The 23,542-nt window shown below is 38.2% G+C and overlaps 1 protein-coding gene across 1 annotated transcript; it reads right to left on the reverse strand.

The window, feature by feature from the left end:
- Nucleotides 1-208: 208 nt before the first annotated feature.
- cry2 (cryptochrome circadian regulator 2) lies at nucleotides 209-17,527 on the reverse strand. The gene is made up of 12 exons (XM_088416227.1): nucleotides 17,237-17,527; nucleotides 14,375-14,483; nucleotides 11,578-11,720; nucleotides 9,015-9,199; nucleotides 8,708-8,796; nucleotides 7,768-7,908; nucleotides 7,550-7,675; nucleotides 7,050-7,235; nucleotides 6,804-6,955; nucleotides 4,423-4,625; nucleotides 3,080-3,160; nucleotides 209-2,947 (listed from the first exon to the last, which is right to left on the reverse strand). The coding sequence occupies exons 1-12, from the start codon at nucleotides 17,392-17,394 to the stop codon at nucleotides 2,394-2,396; spliced, it is 2,127 nt and encodes a 708-aa protein (XP_088272353.1). The 5' UTR covers nucleotides 17,395-17,527; the 3' UTR covers nucleotides 209-2,393.
- Between the last annotated feature and the right edge of the window lie 6,015 nt (nucleotides 17,528-23,542).

Raw genomic sequence — 23,542 nt, forward strand, 5'->3', positions numbered from 1 at the left:
TACTCAAAAATAAACAATGACGTTGTATATTTAGTGCTATTAAGAAATCAATAAAAAAAATTGAAATGATTCACGCTCTTTTATGTTAAAAAAAAATCCCCGAAGTATGTTTTTGAGTGTGTTGTCTACAGGAAAGTACTACAACACTTGTATTAAAGTAGTGCATATGTGGCCCTTTGAAAAATGAAGACTTGAATGACACCATGAATGGGTTTAAATATTTTATGTACAAACTGATAAATACAATATATGGAGAACACCACAGGCTTTTCTCATCATTCATCAAATACAAGCAGCATTCCCAATTGCCAGGAAAAAAAAAATATGGCAAATTTTTAAAACTTGACTGCACTTCATTATTCCGAGACTTCACAAAAATTCCAGGACTGGTGTCACAAAACATACTACAAATCCAAACTTCACTTTTCCTCTTTTTTAGAAAGACCCCTGGAATCACTTTCCTGATTCTTCCAGAATTGTTAGAAAAATATTTATTTGCAGTTATGCTGTAACATGTACGTACATTTTACAATATAACAGCAAACATATGTATTTCTACTGCTGCATGATAAATACTCTGCTCTATGAAAGGTCACCTTGCTGCTGTATAATTCTTACCCTAAATAATAGTGTTAAAAACATTCACCACATTAAATATTTGGTGGTCTGTTGCGGGAAAGAAACAAAACATAACAGTCTAACATAACTGTCTCCTGACATGCACATTTTTCGTAATTTTTTTTCTCTTGTCTCAGAACTTTCTTGAGCTGTCAATTTACTTGTTATTTTTTGTCTATTAATGTTTCCCATTTTTCCCCATTTGTGATTATCCACATCTCCATCTTGATTCATGTTCTCCACATTTTTAAAGCAGGTGCTTTTGACCTGCATCCGAGAAAAAAAAAAAAAAAAGTCAAACGCAGCTGCCAGGTCAATCAGCAGGGAGGTTGCTACAGCACACGTATGGCGTTCTAGACTGAGACCTGTCAGATGCTCAGGGTATTTGAAGCAGCACAGTCATACTGACATTGTGAAGCAGCCACTTGTAATGTTATTATTCATTGTTCTTCCCATGCACTGAATGAAGCAAACACCACATGATCTCTTTGTAAATGTGCTAGTTTGTAATCTGGCCCAGACTGAAGGGGAAAACCCCAAATTTGGGTTTGAAATGCAGTACATTTTTCCATTCATGGAATTTTTCAGACACCTTGTACATACTGAATACCTATACATTATATACACGTGTGCCATCAAAAGATGTGCATTGAAAGACCTACAATGTGATGGGAAGTTCAATACATTATATGCAGGTTGTGATGCGAACAAGGGAATATGTTAATTTTGCCACCTTGGGGGCTATTCAGTATAAAATAGCTATACAGAAAAAGTCAAAATATTCTGCTTTATCTTGTCAGTTAATAAGGAAATGGCATCCTGCTGGACTGAAATGGATAAATGTTTCAGGTAATCTTGTGATATCTAGTTTCAATGGAAATGTTCATAGAAGTCGGAGAAAGCAAAGATGCTGCAGCTGCAAGGCTATGTCACAATTTGCAATGGTACTCCATGTTTACGTGTCCATCACGAATGATACTTTGACAATTTACAATCACCCAAATCCTTTTTTTTTTTTTTTTGAAGTATAACTTGACATTTGATCATTTATTTTCAAAAACAACTTGTATAAACATATGGCTGCAGTCTCCCATTATTTTAGCCCAAAATATTCAAGTACAATGGTGTTGTACGGCTTCAACTTCAGGGTACTGTATATATACACTCACCAGACGCCGAATGAGGCGCGCCTGCGCAATATAATCAAGGGATGATCAAGGAAGATTCCTTTCCAACGATAATGCTCTGCTTATTATCAAGTGATTTCTTAAATGTGTAGTGTAGAACTGCATGATACTGGGTGTTTGGTTACCTTAAGTATCAAACTACAACTTAAATACATATATTAAGTAAATACTGTCAGCGTAAATCAAAACATTTCTATTGTATATAATTTGGTGTGGATTAAATCCATTGGTTTTAATTAGATTTTGCATTTGTACCGCTGACAATGTACCCGGTGAGTGCATATTTTCTGCATAACCATAAAACATCTCCTTCCATTTAATTGTCCAGTTTTCCAGAGTAGATGTTAGATGCTACTTCTCCTGAAAACAAACAAACAAACAAAACAAATTGAAGAAAGAATGTAATTTCGGTTTTTGGACAATTTGCGCCACCGAGATGTTGGCCCAGTGTTGCTTTCAAGCAACAACATAAAACAAAAATACAGCAAAAAGTGTATTTTAAGCGCCGTCTGCTAATTGCAATAGTGTGTGGTAGCACTCTGACCTACAGTATTTTTCAGCGCAATGCAGGTCTTATTGTAGTGTGTATTACTGCGGATGTCCTGGATAAGTCTCCTCCTCCATCTTCTCTTCCTCCATCTCAAGACCTTCTTCCATCTTTTCAGTCCCTTCTCCTAGCCCTTTCTCTTCCTCATCAGCCCTCCTCTCTCCTTCTCTGGCTACCGCATGGCAGCTCTGTCGTCCCCGTGGCCTTTGTCCACGGCGTACCTTACGGGTGAAGCTTTTTCTTCTTGGTCCCAAAGAAGATGTCTGGGTTTGGCTTGTGGTTAGACAACAAGAAGAGGGCAATGTAGAGCACAATGATGAAGGCGTGCATGTCTTGGATCTTGATAAGGGGCTCTGGGCTTGTGTGGAAACTCGTGAAGAGGGAGAATCAACAGCTGCTGAATGGTCTGCACATGTTGATGTTATGGATGCAGAAGGGTGCGTTTGTGAATCTGAAGAGTTGGCGAATGTGTGGGCTAAGCATTTCATTGAATCCTTCTCCAGTTGTGAAACAGAATGGGAAGATGTACAGACTGTGGATGAATCCGGAGCTGCAGAGCATCCAGCTGCTTCATCTTGAACAATGGAGGGAGAGCCTGAAATGGAAAAACAAAATATGAGCACATGCTTTTTTCTTTTTTTTTTTAATGAATTAAACTAATTATGATGTAATTGTATTGACTATGGGTGAGAATAAAAAAAAAAAAAAAGTTGTTATGTCCTCTCACCGGGACCACTGCTGGTCTGGGACTCATCCGTCATCAGTGGCTCTGCCTCCTCCTGGATTGTGGGAACTGATGCTAGCAGACCTGAAAACAATGATAAAACGTGATGCACATACAGTATGTTCCAAATGAAAACAAACCCATCAACTCACTTTTAAAGATGCATTTCGGTAGTTTCGACATTCTATTTTCCAACAACTTAAACAACTGCACTTGGCAGATTACAGTCCTCTGCAAAATCTGAAGTGATATTGCTGTTAGTGGCATCCCTGCTGACTTAGAGGTCCTTTACATTGTTTTTAACTTACTGGTAATCAAACACTTCATATTTTTATATAACAACAATCATGTTTGACAGAGTATATATACTGTTCGTTTGTTTACCATTGTGCTATTACTCCAAAATAAATAAAAAATAAATAAATAAACAAATCATGACCAGAAGGTGACTTGCGGCTGTGTGCTTACTATGTGAGGTTTATGCACTTGAAGTAAAAGGTAGAATTTCTTTTTTCCAAATTTAAAGTAATATTGCTAAGAAGATAACTCGAGTTTAATAAACACCAAAGAAAACAGCTTAAAAGGGGTGCCAATAATTATAGAGGGCGTAGAAGGTTTACTTTTTCTCCATATAGTGGACAGTTAACCTCTCCAAAATTTGCATTGGGCTAAGAGGGCAGGAATCATCTTGTCAATATCTGTAAGTGAAGTAAAAAGTAAAGCCAACTCCCTTAGTGGCATCCTAGCCTTTTGGATACCAAGCCATTTGTAAATTTAAACAGAAAGCCGACATCTGCCATTGTCATGAATAGTAATAAAACTTAGAAACTAACAAACTTAAAAACAAGCAAGTGGTATCCCAATCGCAATGAGGTAAAGGGAAACATCAGTTCACAGAGGCACTAGTCAACAATTTAACATGTTTGAAAAAAAAAAAAACATGTCTCAATTTCCCTCACAATACTTCATTGAGTGCTTGTGGGTTTTATAAGGAAGCCTTACTATATGTGCATCTAGCCAAGTCTTGTGTTAGTGTAAAGTCAAATAAGAATAGAGGACAAGACATTTAAAATTTTCTTTTCACTAATATGCCACACTACTATATATATATATATATATATATATATATATATATATATATATATATATATATATATATATATATATATATATTTTTTTTTAAACTGCCCTAACACCTGCCTGACTTTGCGCTCTGGATATCACATCAATCATTTGATTGATTGATTGGATATCACAAAGATTTCTTATTTTAGTGAGACAGAAAATTATGTCTCCACATGCCATACATACTTCACATATAAAATAAATAACAAGACAAGACTTACTGAGTCCTCTATAATGTGAGAGTTGCTGGTAAACTTGTTTCATCCTCTCAATGTTGAGTCTACTGCTCTCTGCGTGGTTAATCATTGGTTTAGGATAGTCCACTCCGACAATGCAGTTTGCCGCCTTCTGGACTGACTCCGGCGCATTCCAGGGCTCATAGATGTAGCGATTTGGGTAGTCCTTTAAGATGGGGATGTAACGCCTGTGGGACAGTTCAGTTAGTTGAAATAGTTTGTTGACAGGATTAAGGTCTAAACAGCTGTATCTTATGAAGGAGACATCAAAGTGACTTCATAGGTTTAATATGGAATAGACTTTATCACTTATTCAGTCACTATGGTGTAAATATTGGGGATAGACACCGAACTCTGCCGTGACTACTAAAAATGTTTGTACCATCATTGCCTATAGAATAATACAACTCCTATTTTTGTTGTATGGACTGCCATATACTGAGCAACAAATATCAAACATTTCAGCCAAGGTTATTTATTTAACAGCAGTTGATCACTGACACATTATGAGACCAACAGTCAGTGAAATCACTGCCAAACTCAGAACTTAGGTGTGATGGTATCAAAAGTAAGAAGAAATACACAGGTCATACCACAAGACACAAACAACTCATGAGCAAAAAGAATCTGAAGGCCAGATTAGATTTGGCATAGACAGAGAGCTGAGCCATAAAGGTTTTGGAACAGGATCAATGCAATCTCATTGGCTGTTGCCATTTCACAATGTGCAGTGTTGGTTGAGGTAAAGATGAATCCCTTGAATTCTTGTAAAATGTAATTAATTAAATGATTTATAATCACTGTCATGATTGAAGATGAGAGTGAAACAGAACCTCAGAGGAACATACAAGAACTGGAGTCTCAAGTGAAGGCACGGAAAAGTCTTTCAAATGACAATTGCAATAGTATGGTCAAGTCAATTGGTCACAGGCTTGATGCCATTATTGCAAGTAAGGGTGATGTCACCAGAGATAAATTATCATTGATTTTAAAGTAATTTTATTTGTGTTCCAATACATTCGCTTACTTCTAAATAGGCATGCCAATTTCTTAAACCTTCTTGGCATGCACAGAGGATAAGGGGGAGGAGGGTTTTCTCTTAACACCTTCAGATTTTTACCAAAGCAAAATTCAAAAGCCAACATCTGTGATGGTATAGGGGAGTGTTAATGCCCATGGCATGGGTAATTTGCACATCTGTGATGGCACCATCAATGCTGAAAGGTACAGGTAATTTTGGAGCAACACATGCTGCCATCCAAGCAGCATCTTTTGTACGGGCGACCTCGTTTTATTTCCGCAAGCCATGCCACATTGTGCACATTTTACAACACCACTTATTGGGTGTTGTCAAAAGGAAAGGTGATGTAACACAGTGGTGAACATGCTTTGACCCAAATTCATTGGTGTTGCAGAAATCAATTTAAAACAAGTGAATATTTTCAAAAAAACAATAAAGTTGATCAGTTTACACATCAAGTATTTTGTCTTTGTGCTGCATCCAATTGAATGCAGGTTGAATTTTTGCAAATCTTTCTGTTTTATATTGAAATTGGGAAAGTAAAATAAAAGCTTGACCTCTGAAATCTTGTCTCATAGGCCTCTTGAGCTTAAACCCCAATGTCATCTGCACAGGTGCCAAACTCAAGGCCCAGGGGCCAAATCCTGCCTGCCCCATCATTTTATGTGGCCCGCAAGATGCTAATTATGACATCAAGGTTCTAACTAAAATATCAAATTTGTAAGTTGTCTTCCACGTGAGAAAGATTTTTTTGGCAAACAATCTTTTTTTTTTTGTTCCCAATCCCTCTTTTACAGTTTTTACATGCTTCTGATTTTAAAACTTTGTAAGCGTGAGACGAACTTTAAACTTTATTTGACTTCACAGTCATTCCGGGCCTCTGACAGAAAATAGAACTACAATGTAGCCCACGATAAAAATTAGTTCAGGTTAGGGTTAAGCACAAAGGTTAGAGGCAGTATACATCAAGATCAAAGATGTTGACCTTGCTGTTCCGAGAATTTTTGAAGAAAATAGTATTTATCCATTCAATTTGATGATGACGGTCAAAGATAAAAGTGGGCGAGTCACGTGTTTATTATTACACATTTAAAAAACTATTAAGTCACTCTGATAAAAATCAACAGAATTTGGAAAAAAATAAAAAAGAGCTAACTATAATGCAAAATTAAAAAATATTGCAACCCTAGCTTGAGTGCAAAAGTAGCAACAAAAGGACTTTTTCATAGAAAACGTATAAAGGTTTATTTAAAAAAAAAAAAAAAAAACTCGCTAATTGGTACCGAGGCAAATTCTAAATCTTAAATGAACTGTAGTGTATAGGGTTCTATTATACACTGCTGACCTGATATAGTCTCCTGTTGGGTTAGTTCTTCTTCCAAAACCAACAGGGCAGTAGCAGTGGAAAAATTGTTGAAAGAAGGCACTACAGGACAGCCACATCCAGCTGCCAGCATTTACACTCCAGTCTGCATCGAGCAGCAGCTCCTCAAAGACCTGCAGAAACACAAAATCATTCCATTCCAAGTGCTGGTCCACATATAACATTTATGGAGCCTGGTAGACAACTAAGTTTCAGAACCTGTCCTACCTTCATACCGCTCTCCCAGCTGATCCACAGGTCACCCCTGGTGAGGAAACAAGCTACAGCGTGCCGAGCCAAGTGGTGAATCCAGCCTTCCTCTCTGAGCTGGGTCATGATGGCGTCAATCCAGGGGTATCCAGTTCGGCCCTCTGCCCATTTGGCTAATGCCTCGGGATTTTGATCCCATGGAATCTAAAGACATTTTTTTCCAATAGAAATGCATTGGAAAAAAAAAACGGATAAATGAAACCCAAAACATTATCCAATGAGTGCAGAAAAAAAAATTAATCGTATGAAAACAAAGGGCCGGTGTAATGGAAAAAGGTCAATATTTAAAAAAATGTTGGAAAAAAAAAAATTCACAAGCACGTGAATACGCGGGTCCCAATACTCAACTACGTGGGAGTTCACCATATCTGATACCTATACACTGTCCTCGTAGTCACAGTGGTAATGACAGACTCATATCCATCAAATGTATGTTTAGAAGTTTGCGCTCTGCTCACCTGAACACAAATTGGGTTTCCATCCATACGGTCGAAGTTTGGATTGTTGGTGGCAGTGGTGTAGAAGAATTCCCTCCATAACAATTGACCGAAAAGGGACAAAGGAGGACTGCAACGCTTTCGCAGCTAATTGCAAACAAGACATGAGTGTAGAAATAGCCATTGTGAGGCAGTGGTTAAGAAAGCACAATAAGCCATCGTGAATTCATATGTGGTACCTTCATATAGAGCTCTCTAAGGTTGTAGTAGAGGACCCTACAAGACAGGCAACCAAAGCGCAAATAAGGACTCAGTCCGGTCGGACTGGCATACAGAGAGCACATGTTCCCACGAGGATGCTCAAGGTTAGCTACCCACACCTAGACACAAAGATACACATTCAAAAAAATTAACATTGATTTGTACTTCCATCAAAGATGATTAACAACCCATTGGTTTTCATTGTTAATCAACGTTTTTATTGAAAGGGATGGTAAAAGTAATTGTACCGTTTAAGCAGTAAAATTCATATTTTGTCTATAATTTGATAACTAATCTTTGTGAAGAGACGAAAGTAAATATCTTATGTCCTCATTTACGAAAACAAATGAGACTTCTCATGTGAACACAACATGTTGGCGATGTGACACACATGCATGTGCACAAAGCATGATGCAGAGTGGCATTAAAATAAATAAAAACTTCAAGCCATACAAGTGTTTACGCAAGCAAATATGCTCCAAAGGTTTATATTGCCAGTGGCAATGCTGGAGGAAGAAATATTTGGGGGATATTTGCAGCTCCTCATTTTATAGAGATATTTACTAAACCTGATGCCACATCATAATAAATACACCGGACGCGTGGATGAGTTACTAATCTCACTACAAATGTGAATTTTATGCTTCATGTTTCAACTGAAATTAGAAATTAAACAGAAAAAAGCTTTGCAGATTCACAGATCATTGTCAGTAGTCCCTATCCTCTCTCCTGCCCTGGCAGAGCACATATGGACTTTTGATAACGTGTAAGTGAGATGTGTGCGGATGAACATTCATACTGCAGACTATTTGCATACATATCTGATTTATATCTACATACGAAAGAGGCCCAGGTCATACTTCGAAAAAAAAAATAATAATAAAAAAAATCTATTGTAAATTTATGCATGTAGGTCACCTTTTTGTCAAGATGTTTGTTGAGTCTGTCCAATGCTTCGGACTCTCCTCCACGCCACACTGCAGGAGGCAACCCTTCCGTCCTGAAGCCTGGAGGTATTGATGCCAAAATTACTTCTGAGAAAGAGCAATCATTTTCTATTCTACCAAAGCTGACATGACTTTACTATTACTAACAATTCCTTAATATTTGCTGTTGTCAAGGACAATGATTGATGCTTTCTTGCAGAAATTATAAATACTACTTCAATGTAGACTTGTGGCAAGAGAAGAAGAAGTTTCAGGACGAGGGTAAATCATCTGTTTACCCAGTTCTTCCAGTGAAGGTATACTGTAGAGTTGGTCGTGGTTGTCTGTTATTTTAGTGTGGCATTTGTCCATCTGCTTTTGGTTGATGGGTGGCAGTGGTCTCCTTGGCAACTCCAACCTGCTCACAATGGTCTGAAACCGTTTAAAGGTCAGAGGAGGACTGTTGTTGTTCATCTCTATTATCCTGCAGGCAAAAGGAAAAAGAGGTTGGAAGGAACATATACTTTCTGTTTTATCTAAGGTGAAATATCAAAACCTAAACTGGACAAAGACGTGTCCTACCCACAAAGCCGACCAGAAATCGTGCGAGGTTAAGATGATAAAACAAACATGCACGAAAATTCAAATCTGTACTGTCTTGCAGAATCGCAGACTGTATGTCTGACCTTCTTTGAACTTTGATAAGATATTGAGTTATTTTGCACATTTTAAAACTGTTGGAGTAGGTTGTTATACTGATGAGTCTTATCTGTTCTTTATATTATCTTACCGTTAATATAATCACTACAAATTCATTATTTACAGTTGGTTATTTTCTTTACTTTTTATTAAACACTTCTTGAACGAATCATTTCATTCATTCCTGTTTTTGTTAATTGGGCCGTCACAATTGAGTCTGTACAACTATATATATAAAAAAAAAAAAAAAACATGAAATATTTTTGTCTCAATTTTATACATCAAATCCAGCAATACAAAATTGTCAACTATTTTAATAAATCATAATTAATATGATCTATGATATATTTGATAATCAATTTATCAGAGGAACATTTGTTAAATTCACCTGATTTCAATATCTCAACAGTGAATAATCCCTGACTTTTGTAGCTTGCCAGGAAAGTGATTTTTTTTTTTTTAAAGAAATAAGACATTTAAAAAATGCAAACCTCTGATTTTACTTTGAAAAACGACTATCAACATTTATACCTACTTTCTGACATGTTGCCAACCAAACCAGTAACTGAATTATAATCCATTTGTGGATAAAGTCAGATTAATCTCTTATAAAACTAATTATTAACTGCAGCTGTAATAAGAAAAATGGACATGTAGTTAAATCTGAAGTAGTCTCATGGACATCGAGCAAGTTGACCTACTTGATTAATTAGTACTCAAGAAGTAACCTGAGTATTAGTCATTACTAAATCACTTATTTTGTATTTTACTGTATGTTAATTTGGCTATGTTTAACCAAATGAACCCAATATACAGTGGTAGAAAAAAAGTGCAATAAAATTAATACAAAATGAGATTATTCAATTAATTGATGGCAGAATCATTACAACAATCTACTCTAAAAATATTTGATAGTAACAGCACTACCTGGTAGTTACTAGAACACACAAAAAAAAAAACCTTTTAAAAGTGAGGCGAGTTTTCTGTTCCTGTTTTTTGCAATTTAACATCATGGTTTATTTCTGTCTTGCCAGTTGCCAGTGCTGTTGATGACAAAGCTGTGTGCTTTTACTATCTATCTTATACAACTGTGTGTTTCTGCCAGTACTGGATCCAGGATTTTGTAGCAGGCATGGCTTGCTATTGGTCACTTCACTGTGACTGCTCCGAATGAGCACAGTAAGCATATCGTAAAGCACCTTTGAATAACCCATTAGTAGTCGATTAATCGTTGTATTTCTATTCCAAATCATTATGTAATAACAAACTGAACTGAGTACTCTCCATGTAGCACACCAGGCATGAGGAAAGAAGTTACACAAGGCTATTTTCTCACCCAACACACAGTCTCATAATCCCTTCTGAACATTTAGAGAGCAGTGTGACCTAACAAGACAAAAAAAGCATTTCTTCCATGTACTTTAGTATCCTAGCTCCTCTGAATGCTGTGTGGGTACCAATTTACACACAAAAAAGAAAACAGCCAGCAGAGTTATGGCACTTTAACTTGGAATTGTTCCTGCTTGTATTATGAATGTGTGTGAACGATTAGTTTGGACTAGAGTGCATTATATTTCACAAAACTGTGACTGTAAATGGTATGATAAACTGATTTTTCTCCCATATTTCTTGCTATGGTGACTGTAATTTATGATTGATTGTTGACTGTAAGAATCAAATGTTCCTCTTAACGCTTGGCTTATCTGTACTGTGTTCAATGGCGAAATGGAAGGTCGTAGGTTAGCTCCATAACCCTGGCGACAATATCAAAGTGTCTTTGAGCAAGACTATGAACCCTACTTTGCCCATAGTGGCAGAATCCTATGTGTGTGTTTGTGTCAGTGAGTCTTTGTGAAGCGCTTTGAGCACTATAATTGCGCTTCATCTACCACTTATGAGAACATGTTTGATTTGCATTCAGATTGATTGTATTTTTATTTTTTAACATTCACTTAATATAAATAACTGACAACATAATCCCAAAGAGTCAAAGAATACTGTATCCATGTAAAAATGGAAGAAAAGCCAAGATGTCAAAATATTTACCTTGGTGTGCGAGTGGCCACCGAGTGACAAAGGGTGGTCAAGGCACCATATATGAATCATTTTGCGCTTCACCTTCAGGTGTATGTGCATGTAAATGTACAAGTCCATGTCACAAACCTGTCCAAGTTGTAGAGGGTGTGAGAGTTTCTGACTATAGTTTCCACGCCAAACTCTTGGGCCATCTTGATAATGGCGCTGTCCCTTTCCTTCCCATATGGTTCTGGATCATATTCAAAAGTTAACCTTGTCATTTTCCACTCCTGTAAGGAGATCATTTGTTTGTTTTAGATACAGTGTTATTCACATTAAATAGACAATATATATGAAAAAAAAATGTTGAAAACGTAAGCAGAGCTGTGGACAAATACAAAATACATAATACTGATACTAAAGCCTTTAATCTAACCAGGTCGTTCGGACAAATGAGATATCATACTTATGGTGCAGAATAATTTGAGTTAGTTTTTGTTAACGTCTGTCAATGAGAATAACATTATATGTTTTCTAATAAATATTTTGTAACTGAAAAATTTCCATTATCCTACTATGTGTAAATATCTGACAGGTTAGGTTTAATACAAAGCAAACTTAATTTGGTCCCGACACATTTTTTGATGAATAACTTATCTGACACTGAAAAGAATGTGACACGACCTTGTGCAAGAACAGTGTGAAAGTAATAACCTTGTGCCTGCAGAAAAGAAAGGAAAATTCTTTCCTTTCCTTTCCTTTGACATGCAACTCCAGCTTGACATGTGAGGTGTCCACACAAAAATGATGACAAGAAACCCTCATATGATACATGATCAGAACAGACGGGAGAGAAAATAATTTGACTAATGAGAAATATCTACATTTTTAGACATCTGTCGCATGAGTCATGCCCCCATTCAACCAACTGTTCTGATGGGAATGCAAAAAATGCCATCAGTCAGGGCCCAGGGGTGTCAAAAATAATCCATTTTGGAAAATAGCAATGTAACTTGAGAGTGCTGAGCCTGTTGAAAATTGAAAACAAAAAAGATCTGAATGCGATTCACTCAATATATAATTGACTTAGTAATGCTCGAATAATTCAGTAGAGCACAGACATCACAAAGCAAAAGTTAAAATTAACAAATGGCAAAAAAAAGTGGAGTGCTGTTTTTGTGCTGTCAACCACCAGTGGCAACTTGATACGAGCTCAAATTTTGACTGTCAAATTGAAGAGAAGTTCCAAAGCGGCAGGCTCATTCACATCATGACACCTGGTACACTTACCATGATGTGACACTAGATTTTGGGATATCCATTGTGACTCAAAAAAATTAAGGTTAGCCGCAGCAAAACGAAGTATATGTGTGTGAACAAGAAGGACCCAAGTGGAAGATTGAAGATACGGGGAAAGGAGATAAAGAAGGTGGAGGATTTTATGTGCTCAGGATCAATAGTACAGAACAATGGATAATGTGAAAAAAAGGTGAAGAAGCAGACGCAGGCAGACAGGAACAGGTGGAGAAAAGTGTCAGGTGTGAATGTGTGATAGAAGAGTTTCAGCTAAATTGAAAGGAAAGGTGTATAAGACTGGACATACTAAATTGTCCTTAGGTGTGATTGGGTGCGTGAATGATTGTTCGTCTCTGTGTGCCCTGCGATTGGCTGGCAACCAGTTCCGGGTGTCCCCTGCCTACTGCCTGAAGCCAGCTGAGATAGGCGCCAGCAAGCCCCCTGTGGGGATAAACGGCTCTAGAAAATGGATGGATGGATGGATGGATGGATGGATGGATGGATGGATGGATGGATGGATGGATGGATGGATGGATGGGTGTTTAAGACTGTGGTGAGACCCATGATGTTGTTTGGCCTGGAGACAGTGCTGTTGAGGAAAATACAGGAGGAAAAGCTGGAGGTAGGAGCTATGAAGATGCTGAGGTTAGAAATGAACACATCAGAGAGACAGCACATGTTGGAGTTTTGGGAGATAAAGTCAGAGATCAGACTGAGATGGTTCAGACATGTCCAGAGACGAGCTAGTGAATATATAGGTAGAAAGATGCTGAATTTGGAATTTCCAGGCAGGAGATCTAGAGAAAGACCAAAGAGAAGGTTCATAGATGTAGTGCGCTCAGAAGAATTTAGATCGCTTGAATCTATTTGGATTCTCTACCTCATAGTGTATGCTATAGAGTCAATTAGCTGCCACCTATAGTATGGGAGAATAACGTCTTGACTGCGGGGAAAAGCCGCTCAAGAGTATTACGTGGTGTAAAACGCATCCCAGGGCGTCAAGCATAACCCAAGCTAGACTTTTGCTGCAGGGTTGTTTTTGCTGTAGTGAATTTCAGAGCAAGGCAAATATAGAGAAAAACATTTCGTATTACGATTTTTCAATGTCGGGGGAAGTAAGAAAGAGGGAAAGGCTTCAATGCATGGAGATTTTTTTTCACAATGGGGGATTCTTTTGCACATGCAGGTTTCGTTGTAGAAGAGTTTTACTGTATGTTTTGTTTTGTTCTGTAAAGCACATTCCAACAGCTGCAGATGTTGTGAATGGGGTATATGAAGAAAGTTGAGTAGTTTGTGAAATCATACTCAATAACAAACAAAAACAAATAAATGATCAAATCACAACTAAAGTGCTGACATTATTGCTTTTTATGCTTGGCTGTGCTACCTTGGGATGCATTATGTTTTAAATTTCAAGACAATATTAGTTTGGTATGGGTACCATGACAGTTGTCTGATTGTAAATAAGTACAAAAAACAATTCTCTATATATCTATAAAACCCTGATGAAATCAGGAAGTACGACAGAAACTGAGAATATTTACTTGTACATCATGACAATTTCTTATTCCACCACCCAAACTACCTAATCACATGCTATTTGATGGTTTTATGGTGAGCATAATGATGACATTAGTACAGGTCAGACCTTGAAAAGTCTTGGAAACACCTCTGCAGGCTGCCCACGAACAACAAACAATCTGGAGTTAAGCTTCTTCAGACTGCAATCCAGGTCCTCCAGTGCCTCCAGCAAAAACCTTCGAGCAAAAAAGAAAAAGAAAAGTAAAAGTAGTAATTCTCATTGGAGACAAATCCATTAACATTGCTTGTTAATTGAAGGACGGTGTTATGGCAAAGTAGAATGGCGTGATAATATGCCAGTAGTGTATTTTCCGAAAACCGATATTCACTTGAATACTGCAAAAGGATTGAAATCAGACTCTTCAAAGAGTAATCAAGAGTAGTCAAGTCAAAAATTATTTTACAATAACAGCCTGTTCTACGCCGCACGAGTACTGTAGTCTAAACACAGTATTCTGGTTAATATTGCATTTGAGGAATATGAATTAAGCAGCAAAAACCATCCATTTTTATCCATTTTAGGAATGGTCATTATGCCACTCACTGTTGACTGAAACTTACATTACAGGCCCTATAGCCACACTTCCACTCACATGCTTCTCGATTGCACATTTATGTCAGACGATTGTGTTGTCTGTTCCAATTCTCGCATCATTTGCGACCTTGCTCCACACTTCGCCTGAGCCCGCATCGAAGGGCACACAGCTGAAGCATACTATCCACAATTCATTTCAGGTTTGACCAAAACAGCTAAAAAAATGGGGATGTTCTGTTAGGCCTAGGTGATATATGGATTTTCTCAATTAAATCAATTCTTTTGTTACAGACTGTTTAAAAAAAAAGAATGAAATAGATCTTTTCTGTGGCAGGTTTTGCCTTCATAGGCTTCCTTAGGTTTGGCATTTCTCTTGTCTACTTCACACTCAAGCCAAACGGAAGGCTAGCGCAACATGGCTACGGCTAAATGAAGTGAACCTTTTGTTTTTAAAAGACAGGAGTTGTACCGTCAACTATTCCCGCAACGCTTGTTCACAATGAACTTATTTCTGCAACTTAATCAAAGGCACCTGACATGTCAAGTTTTACGAGGGAAATAAGACAGCGTAATCCAACAAACTGCTGCTAAAAAGTAGCTCACCGAGGAGGAGTCATTCACGCTTGGAAGCACATACGATGGGCCCCATAAAGCTAGTGAAATACGATTTTGGTAGTGCCTTCGCAAATCATTTTGTTTGTATCATAAGTGATACAAGTTGCAATGTTTATCTTTGAGAAAGTTGAAAAAAGGTTCGGACGTTATCAATCTCATACAACGTTCTACAACGCTACCAATATATTTACAGAGGTACAGTATTTCATACAAGGCATAAATTTTGCACTTTAATTTTAAGAGCCAGTTATGTATTTTAAATGCTAACTAAAGTAAAAACAAAAGTTGTTTTGAATTTTCTGTCATTTTTACTTATTTTCTTTAAAAAATTGGAGGTTTTAAATAAATAAATAAAATAAAATAATTTGAGGATTTTTTTTATTTTTAATCGTGTATTAGTTATAGGCATTTTCAGGTAACCTTTATATTTTGTCCCAGCTTAGTTGTAGTTAGCAACCTTCTGGTCATGCACAACAGATGATGCAAGGTTGGAAATAGTGCATCGAAACCCAGGAGTGGGGCCGTAGTTGCCATTGTGTGCACAGAGTGTTCACCTTACTACAGTACTACTCTACAACAATTTATCACTTAAAGCAGCAAAATTGATTGGGTCCATGAACTGTTGTTCGTCCCTGTGTGCCCTGCAATTGGCTGGCAACCAGTTCAGGGTGTCCCCTACCTACTGCCCAAAGATGGCTGGGAAAGACACCGGCAAGCCTGTGACCCTAATGAGGATAAGCGTAAATACATCGTAGACAACTGATTGAGGACCATAGGGTGTTTAGTCTGGGTGTTGGGATTGGGTTCCGAGTTGCTGCGGGTTTCGATAAAAACCAAGCTCAGAAAACAAATGAGCCCTGAGTGGTCATTCATTACCTGAGCTCTAAGCAACTGTGAAGTCATTTTCAAGTGACGGTAAATGGCAGCTGGCCGACCCTTGAAAGAGTTAAAATACAGGTGGAGTTTGCTGATTAATTCATATAATACCAACACAATATTGATAATCATGCAATATTTAAACTAGTGAGGTCCACAGAACATACAGGAGTCAAGAAAACGAAAGACTTTACATTCCCTTTCAAAACGCACATATTTTTGAATGAGGCAGCTCCAAATCGATTACAGTTGTCTTTAATTTATTCTAAAGAGACTAAATTAGTTTTTGAAACTAAGTATTGAAACACGTATATTTTGAAAATGTATTTCAGTTAGGTTACACATTAATAAAGCTTGATGTGACTAGCCATAAATGCTTATTTAACACGTCAAAGGGAATCTATTATATAAGTAAATAACTACATAAACTGCCCAGATTTTATCGCGTTATATAACACCCTGACCGTAAACCCTCAATGCAAAAAGCGGTTAAATGCCGTATTCTGCAGTAAAATGTAATCTTAAACTGTGAAAACACATCGACCAAAATTGATTGCCAGACTGTTCTGTAACTTAAAACACAAGTCCGACAATTAAAATGAGCCGAGGTTTTTACTATGGCAATTCGGTTTGTATGAATCTCGTCAATTGTGTTTTCTCTTGGGCGCACGAATAAAACGTCGATAAACAAAACAAACATAACATCAAATGACCTAAATTTAACACACGGTCCTTCTAAACTAGCATTAGCCACCTGACGTAAGAAGGAGGCCCCAGCCTAAACTGCAGACGTCGCATATCCAGACGGGAACGAATGAATCACACAAATGGCGGAATTATACTTTTCACCACTATATTTGTTTAAAAAAAAAAAACTAATAAAGTAAACTTGAAATAGCAAACCTCCATCGGTTGATGCCCACGTTGGCTGCGCCAGCAAACCACGGGTCCAGGATATAAACACAACGCACTGTACTAGCTCCATTGAGGGCCTCTTGCAACGCCGGATTATCGTGTAAACGAAGACATTTGCGAAACCAATGCACTGAATTGACCCCCATGGTCCCTTCTCATTCTCCAATAGGACCTAAATATAGACGTTTCAATCAAGAAGTTACCAAAAAAAAAAAGACTGTTGGTCTAAATCGGTCCCGACTGACGAGAGTCTGAAAGTTCACTATCTGTCAAACTGGATTGTAGGCGAGGCGAGGCGATAATGTGGGCCGGGCATTGAGAGAGAGGTGCGGCTACATTTCTCTCGGCTTCGCTGATTGGCTGGTCATATCATCAACAAATATATTAACATCCGATAGGTTTTTTTGGAATACAGTATATGACTGTTCGAAAAAAGCAATGTCATGCTGTATTTTAAAATGTCTACAAATTTCTCCAAAATGCCTGCCATGAAATAATAACAAATTAACAATATCAACAACTTATTAGATTTTTTAAATTCTAGTGTATGCGTTTGATTTCAGACATGCACATATATATGTATTTATTTATATTTTTATTTATGTATGTATTTATTCATCAATTTTATAAAAGCAATGACCGTATTACAAACGTCTCCGATTGAAATGGGCTCATATCGAAAACATTAGCATTATACCATAATAATTAAATAGCCGTACAATTCTGAAAGTAAATTCAGATAATAGAACTATTATCACAACAAAAACAACAACACACCTATGAAGTAGCTTTAATTTTGATAAAGTTAGATAATAAAGCGTTGTTTATTTCTTCTTCATACAGGTTCATTTGATTCCCACCAGCTGTTTCTAGTTAATGATTAAATGGTGTGAGGATGCCTTAAAAGAGGTCCTTGGGAGCGCATCAGAATCAGAGCCAGCCTCGTTCGTGTTACCTGGTGGGAGCCCAAGCAGGTAAGGGGAATGTTGGTCTACTACTTGTCGTTTTAGTTTAAGTTATTGTGGTTTTATGTCATACATTTGCAGACGTTTCCCAACCTCATTGCTGATCTCCTCCACCGGCGTTTGTAAGTTACTGGTATTCGCAATGTGGTCACCTACGTAGCTATCATCATCATCATTGTTGTTGTTCTTAACGTTTGTCTTTCAAAATATCAGCAGGATGTGGGTGTCGTGTCTGTTGATTGGAAGCATAATCTGTGGTTTTTTACAAAACTGTAAGTTATTCATCCCGTTACTTAAAGGGACTGTATGTAAGATTTTAGAGCGTTTTTCATTATGGACAGCAGAAGGTGCTGCATTTACCATTGTCCGTAGCTGTAACAAACACGGCCACCTCAGAAGTGCCCCCCATGTAATATTATTTAATAACTAGAGCTATGATTATTTAAAACTCACTGTTGGTCATCAAGAACACATTCATTTGCAAGTTTTAGAGCTCTACAGTCATTTAATTTTTTCATTTTTAATGAAAAACGGTCTAAATCTTGTCTCATTCAAAGCACATCACTTATAGTCTCAAAGCTATTTTTTTATTTTTATTTTTTAGATTTTGTCTCTTATGCTGCTGCTGTACCAGTTGCACGCTCAAATTATTGGCAAGAAGTCTACAATGGTCCATCCCAGTCACTTGTTCCTTTCAGTGCCAGTTCCAATGATGAACGTGCCAGACAAGAAAGCCTGAAAGCACCTAAAGGAAATGACCTTCAGGGTGCTGTTTTGGGGCAGGTTCCTTTTTGGGGCCCTGGTGTCCCTGTTTATGAGGCTGGTTCTCCAGTTTACACTGACTGGTATGTTGGTGCCAATAAAAACCCAAATGACTTTGTACCACCTCCTCTAGAGGCGAAAAGGCACCGTCCAACCTTCGGTAAGCCTGTATTCAGTCCCGTATCTTATCTGGAGCCAGTTTATTCCTTTGATTCCGGCACAAGATACAAACGAGGAAGAGTTGTGTTTGCTCAAACTCGTTACATCCCTGGTGAGCCCCGCTATCCCTTTTGGCCGTTCTACTGGCATTAAAATTTGAGACCTGGCTCCTTGTGAAGCGCTCCCACTGGTAAGATTTAAACTGTCTGCATAATGAGTTTGCCTGTCTGTGTGTCAAGCTTTTATATTCTCCACTCTTTCAGGTCTGGTGTTAAAAGGACTGAGTACATCATTTGTCTCCTGAGGTTGGATTTTTTTTTTTTTTTTTTTTTTTTTTTTAAATGTACAGTTTAGAGGGGGGGGTATAAACTGTCCACCTTCCCCACATGCAACACTTTCTTTTGCCCTTGGACTTGTCAAAGTAACTGCAACGTGTGTATTTATGGGTGACTTGAGCTGTGTGTGTGTGTGAAGCCTAATAGACTATGCTTATTAAAATGAGGCCTTGTACAAGCACTGAATTTGTGTTCATATTGCTCAGTGTGTATTATTTTGACCACATCCCACACACGCTTCAGTCCCTTGCCTAAATACATAGTAACTGATGTTTTGACATTGCCTGTCAATGACACAAAGTTGTTCAAACAAGTGAGAACTTGGTACTATATTGCTTTGACGGACATGCTAGTTTTGTGCTTGGATGTCTTTTGAACACGCTCTTAAAAACCGAGGGCTGGCTCGGTAGTTCTTAACTTAATGCGAATTCTATTGTTTAATGCATTTCATTGGTAGTGACAAATGCACAGAATGAATGTTCTTGAACAGTTAAAACAGACATCAGAAAAATATATTTGAATACAATCTGGACAAATTTCAAGTGGATAAGCTGCCCCAATTTCCAATAAAATGACAGCTAAGATTAAAAATGTAAAATACCCAATTCACATTATGAATGATGCGAATACTCCTCCATTTGGTCTCTCTCCAAAACAGCCTGGCATTTCTAAACTCCACATCCTTTTACCTATGTTGTATTCACTATTTCTCCTCTGTGGATGTCCAAACCATCTCAGTCTGGCCTCTCCAAGCTCTAACATGCGCTGTCCTTCTGATGTATTAATTCGTTACCCTATGAAATCTGGTTACTTCCAAAAAAAATCTCAGCATTTTCTTCTGCCTTGTCTTTACCTCAGTGGCACCATTTCCAAACCCAAGCGTTTCTGGTCTCAGTCTTGTATACATTTCACTTTAGCTGAATCTTATCACACATCACACCTGACACTCTTCTCCACCCGTTTCATCCTGTCCGCACAGGCTTCTTCAGTCCAGAGAAATGGAGAGTGTGGAAAAGAGGTGTTGACCTTAAATCCCTAAAATCCTCCACCTTTATCTCTTATCCCAGTATCTTCAACCTTCCATTTGGGTCCCTCTTATTCACACATTTGTACCCCACCATGCTGAGGATAACCTTCATTCCTCTTTTTCAGAGCAAATGTCCACTGCTTGAGCATCTCCTCCACCAGTTGCCTACTCTTAGTACAGATCACAATATCGTCTGCAAAGTTCATGGAAAGTCCTCTTTAACATCATCTTTCAGCCTGTCCATCACCATATTGAACAAGAAGGGGCTCCAAAATGATACTTGATGCAGTTCCACCTCTAATTTGAACTTTTCTGTCACACCTAAAGCACATTTCATCACTGTCCTTGTTCATGTCCGGCACTGTTCCAACTTGCTTCCCTGCCACTCCAGACTCCCACATGCAATACTACTGTTCCTCCCTGGCTACCGTCTCATAAACTTTCTCCAGATCTACAAAGACACAATGCAGCTCCCTCTCTTCTCTGTACTGTTCTGTCAAATCAACAAACCAAAGACCTTATCTGTGGTGCTCATTTTGGCTTGAAACCATCCTGCTCCCCACAATACTTCTCACTCCAGCCCTTATTATAGCTTGAACTATACTTTCCCATAGCTTCCTTGTCCTTAAGGCAGTCGTTAACACGGGCCTCGACTTATCAGGTATGGCCGTAAAAGTTGGATTCGCATATTTAATTAGGCAAAGTTTTTTACATCAGATACCCATCCTAACACAACCTTGTGTGTGGCATCCTAATAAAGGCAATGTTATAACTTTAACCTCTATTGTAAGCCTATGTAAATTGTCAAAAGTTTGCAGGTACAAAATATCTAGCCCAAAGCACTGCATTGACTAAAACCCTGTTGGTATTCTGCAGTATACTGTGTTATGGTAACTGGTTTGCCCAATGACTTGGTTATCAAAAGACTTGCACATCTATCTGGATTTCTTTTTCCTCACAGAACTTCCACAAACGCTGTCGTGCATTCTATGACCTATGTTAAGAACACTGTGCCCTCGTAAGAACCTTGAATTGTCAAGGGGATCACATCCCAGACATGTTTAATCTGTGTGTATTTGGAACTATGTGGGTTGAGATATGCCAAAGCTGATACTTGGCTCTTGTGATGCTTGTCTGGTGAGCGATATGATGCATAAGAGATCAGTTTCACACAGCGCAGAGGTTTGTACACGCAGAGGATGGTTATGGCAAAAGAGTTGATCCACTATTCAAAACACAAGCCATGTAAATTGACTCAAACTGTTGTATTTTGATAATCTAAACAAATTGATAAAGTTCACTGAGTCCATTGTTGTGAAAAACCCACTGACGAAGGTGTGAGCTGTCCTTTAGCACTAAAGTAAAGCGGCAGATTTTACTGTTATGATAAATCATCTGTGTTAGGACTGCCCTATAGGCCACGCCCATTATCGCAACACCGTAATATTTGGTGGGGGCATTAGATATTTCTGGAGACCTCTCAGACAAAATTTCAATGCTATTCAATGGGCTCAACAAAGTACATAAAAATGTTAAAGCTGGTATATTTCTTGCTGCCACTAGGTGATGCTGTCTACGATGAGGAATGAGTTTGAATTTACCATTTGTATCGGACTACTATCAAATATATGAAATTTTGAAACGATTGGATCATCTGAGTTACAGATTCTTCTGAATTACAGAAGCTTTTACTGTTACGGTGAAACATCGGACTTTGAGGTGACGAAGGAGGCCATGCCCATTAGCGAAACATGTCTCGATGCACTTCTCACAAATTTTCAGATAAATTACGTTAACAGCCTTAGCACAGTACATTAAAGCATAAGAAAGGACTTTTGCCACTGGGTCGCGGCCATAAAACTTTTTTTCAGGGAATGGGCGGAGTAACGTTTTGGCGGTCTTTTCAAGCCAAAATGAAAGGAAAAAAAAATCTATAAAAAGTAAATGTTGATTTTGAGGACACTTGCTGTACTTATTGGTAATGACAAAACAAATTTTAAAATCGATCGAAGGCAAAGCTAGCATTTTTGATGCTACAGGCCAGTCTAATTTTGACATTTTTGGTTATTGCTTACACTTTCTAATAAGTGGCGGCCATCATTGGGAAATTTTCCCAAATCATGGAATTAGGACATCACCTGCTTCTAAAATACTCCATACTAAATACATTTACAAAAAAAACAAAACAAAACTTTCGTACATGACCTATTTTGCTGTTCATGGTCCTTTTTTCACCCAGTATTTCACCTGTGCCAGTTAATTTGAGATCAAGACAACGACTGGCCGTTAAGGTGGTCTTTCCAAACATAATTTGCATTTTGGCAGATTTTCATTTTTAAAAGTCCTGTCACGTTGCCAAACAGTGATTGGCTGGTTTAAGTTGATGTGCCACCACAAGCTGAATATATATGGAACTTTTACTTGGGATATCATCCAGGCACAGGAATTGTGACAACATGCGTCAGGAGGCATTAGTCGAGTTCTGGGTGGGGTTGTGACCATGTAGGGGGCACTACAACCTTGGAATGCCGTGATCTTCAACCGTCCGATGTAGCTCAGCAGTGATGCCAAGAAAGTTCTTCTTTCATCACCCTGTTTGAATAGCATCCCTATTTACTTTGTGTTAGTATTTGGTCCTTCCGTATATTCTATACAATGTATTCTTTATTTATTTTTTACTAATTGACGCACACTCATGGTGTTTGGTGCTTACGGGATGCAGCATAAGTATGGGAGCTGATGATGTCATGCCTCGTGATGATTGGTTGGTGACTTCCTCTCCTCCCCCCCTTTCTCCCCGTTTGCCTTCTTTTAACGGTCCATCCTCATTCACTACATCATCCGCCCACTCCTCTCTCCATCTCCCATCTTACTGCTGTCTAGCTCTCTCTCGTCTCTGCTCTGCTCCTGCCAGGAAGATGATAGTGACGATTCTGATGTGACAACGAGCCTGGCCAATGATCGAGCATGAAGGCAGAACAAGGGGTGTGTCCACTGGCTAGTTTGCGGCTGATTCAGGAGTAGGAGAAGGAAGAAGGGGAGAAAC

Source organism: Hippichthys cyanospilos, chromosome 6, assembly GCF_059441005.1.
Source record: "Hippichthys cyanospilos isolate Australia breed blue-spotted pipefish chromosome 6, RoL_Hcya_1.0, whole genome shotgun sequence".
Taxonomy (NCBI): Eukaryota; Metazoa; Chordata; class Actinopteri; order Syngnathiformes; family Syngnathidae; genus Hippichthys; species Hippichthys cyanospilos.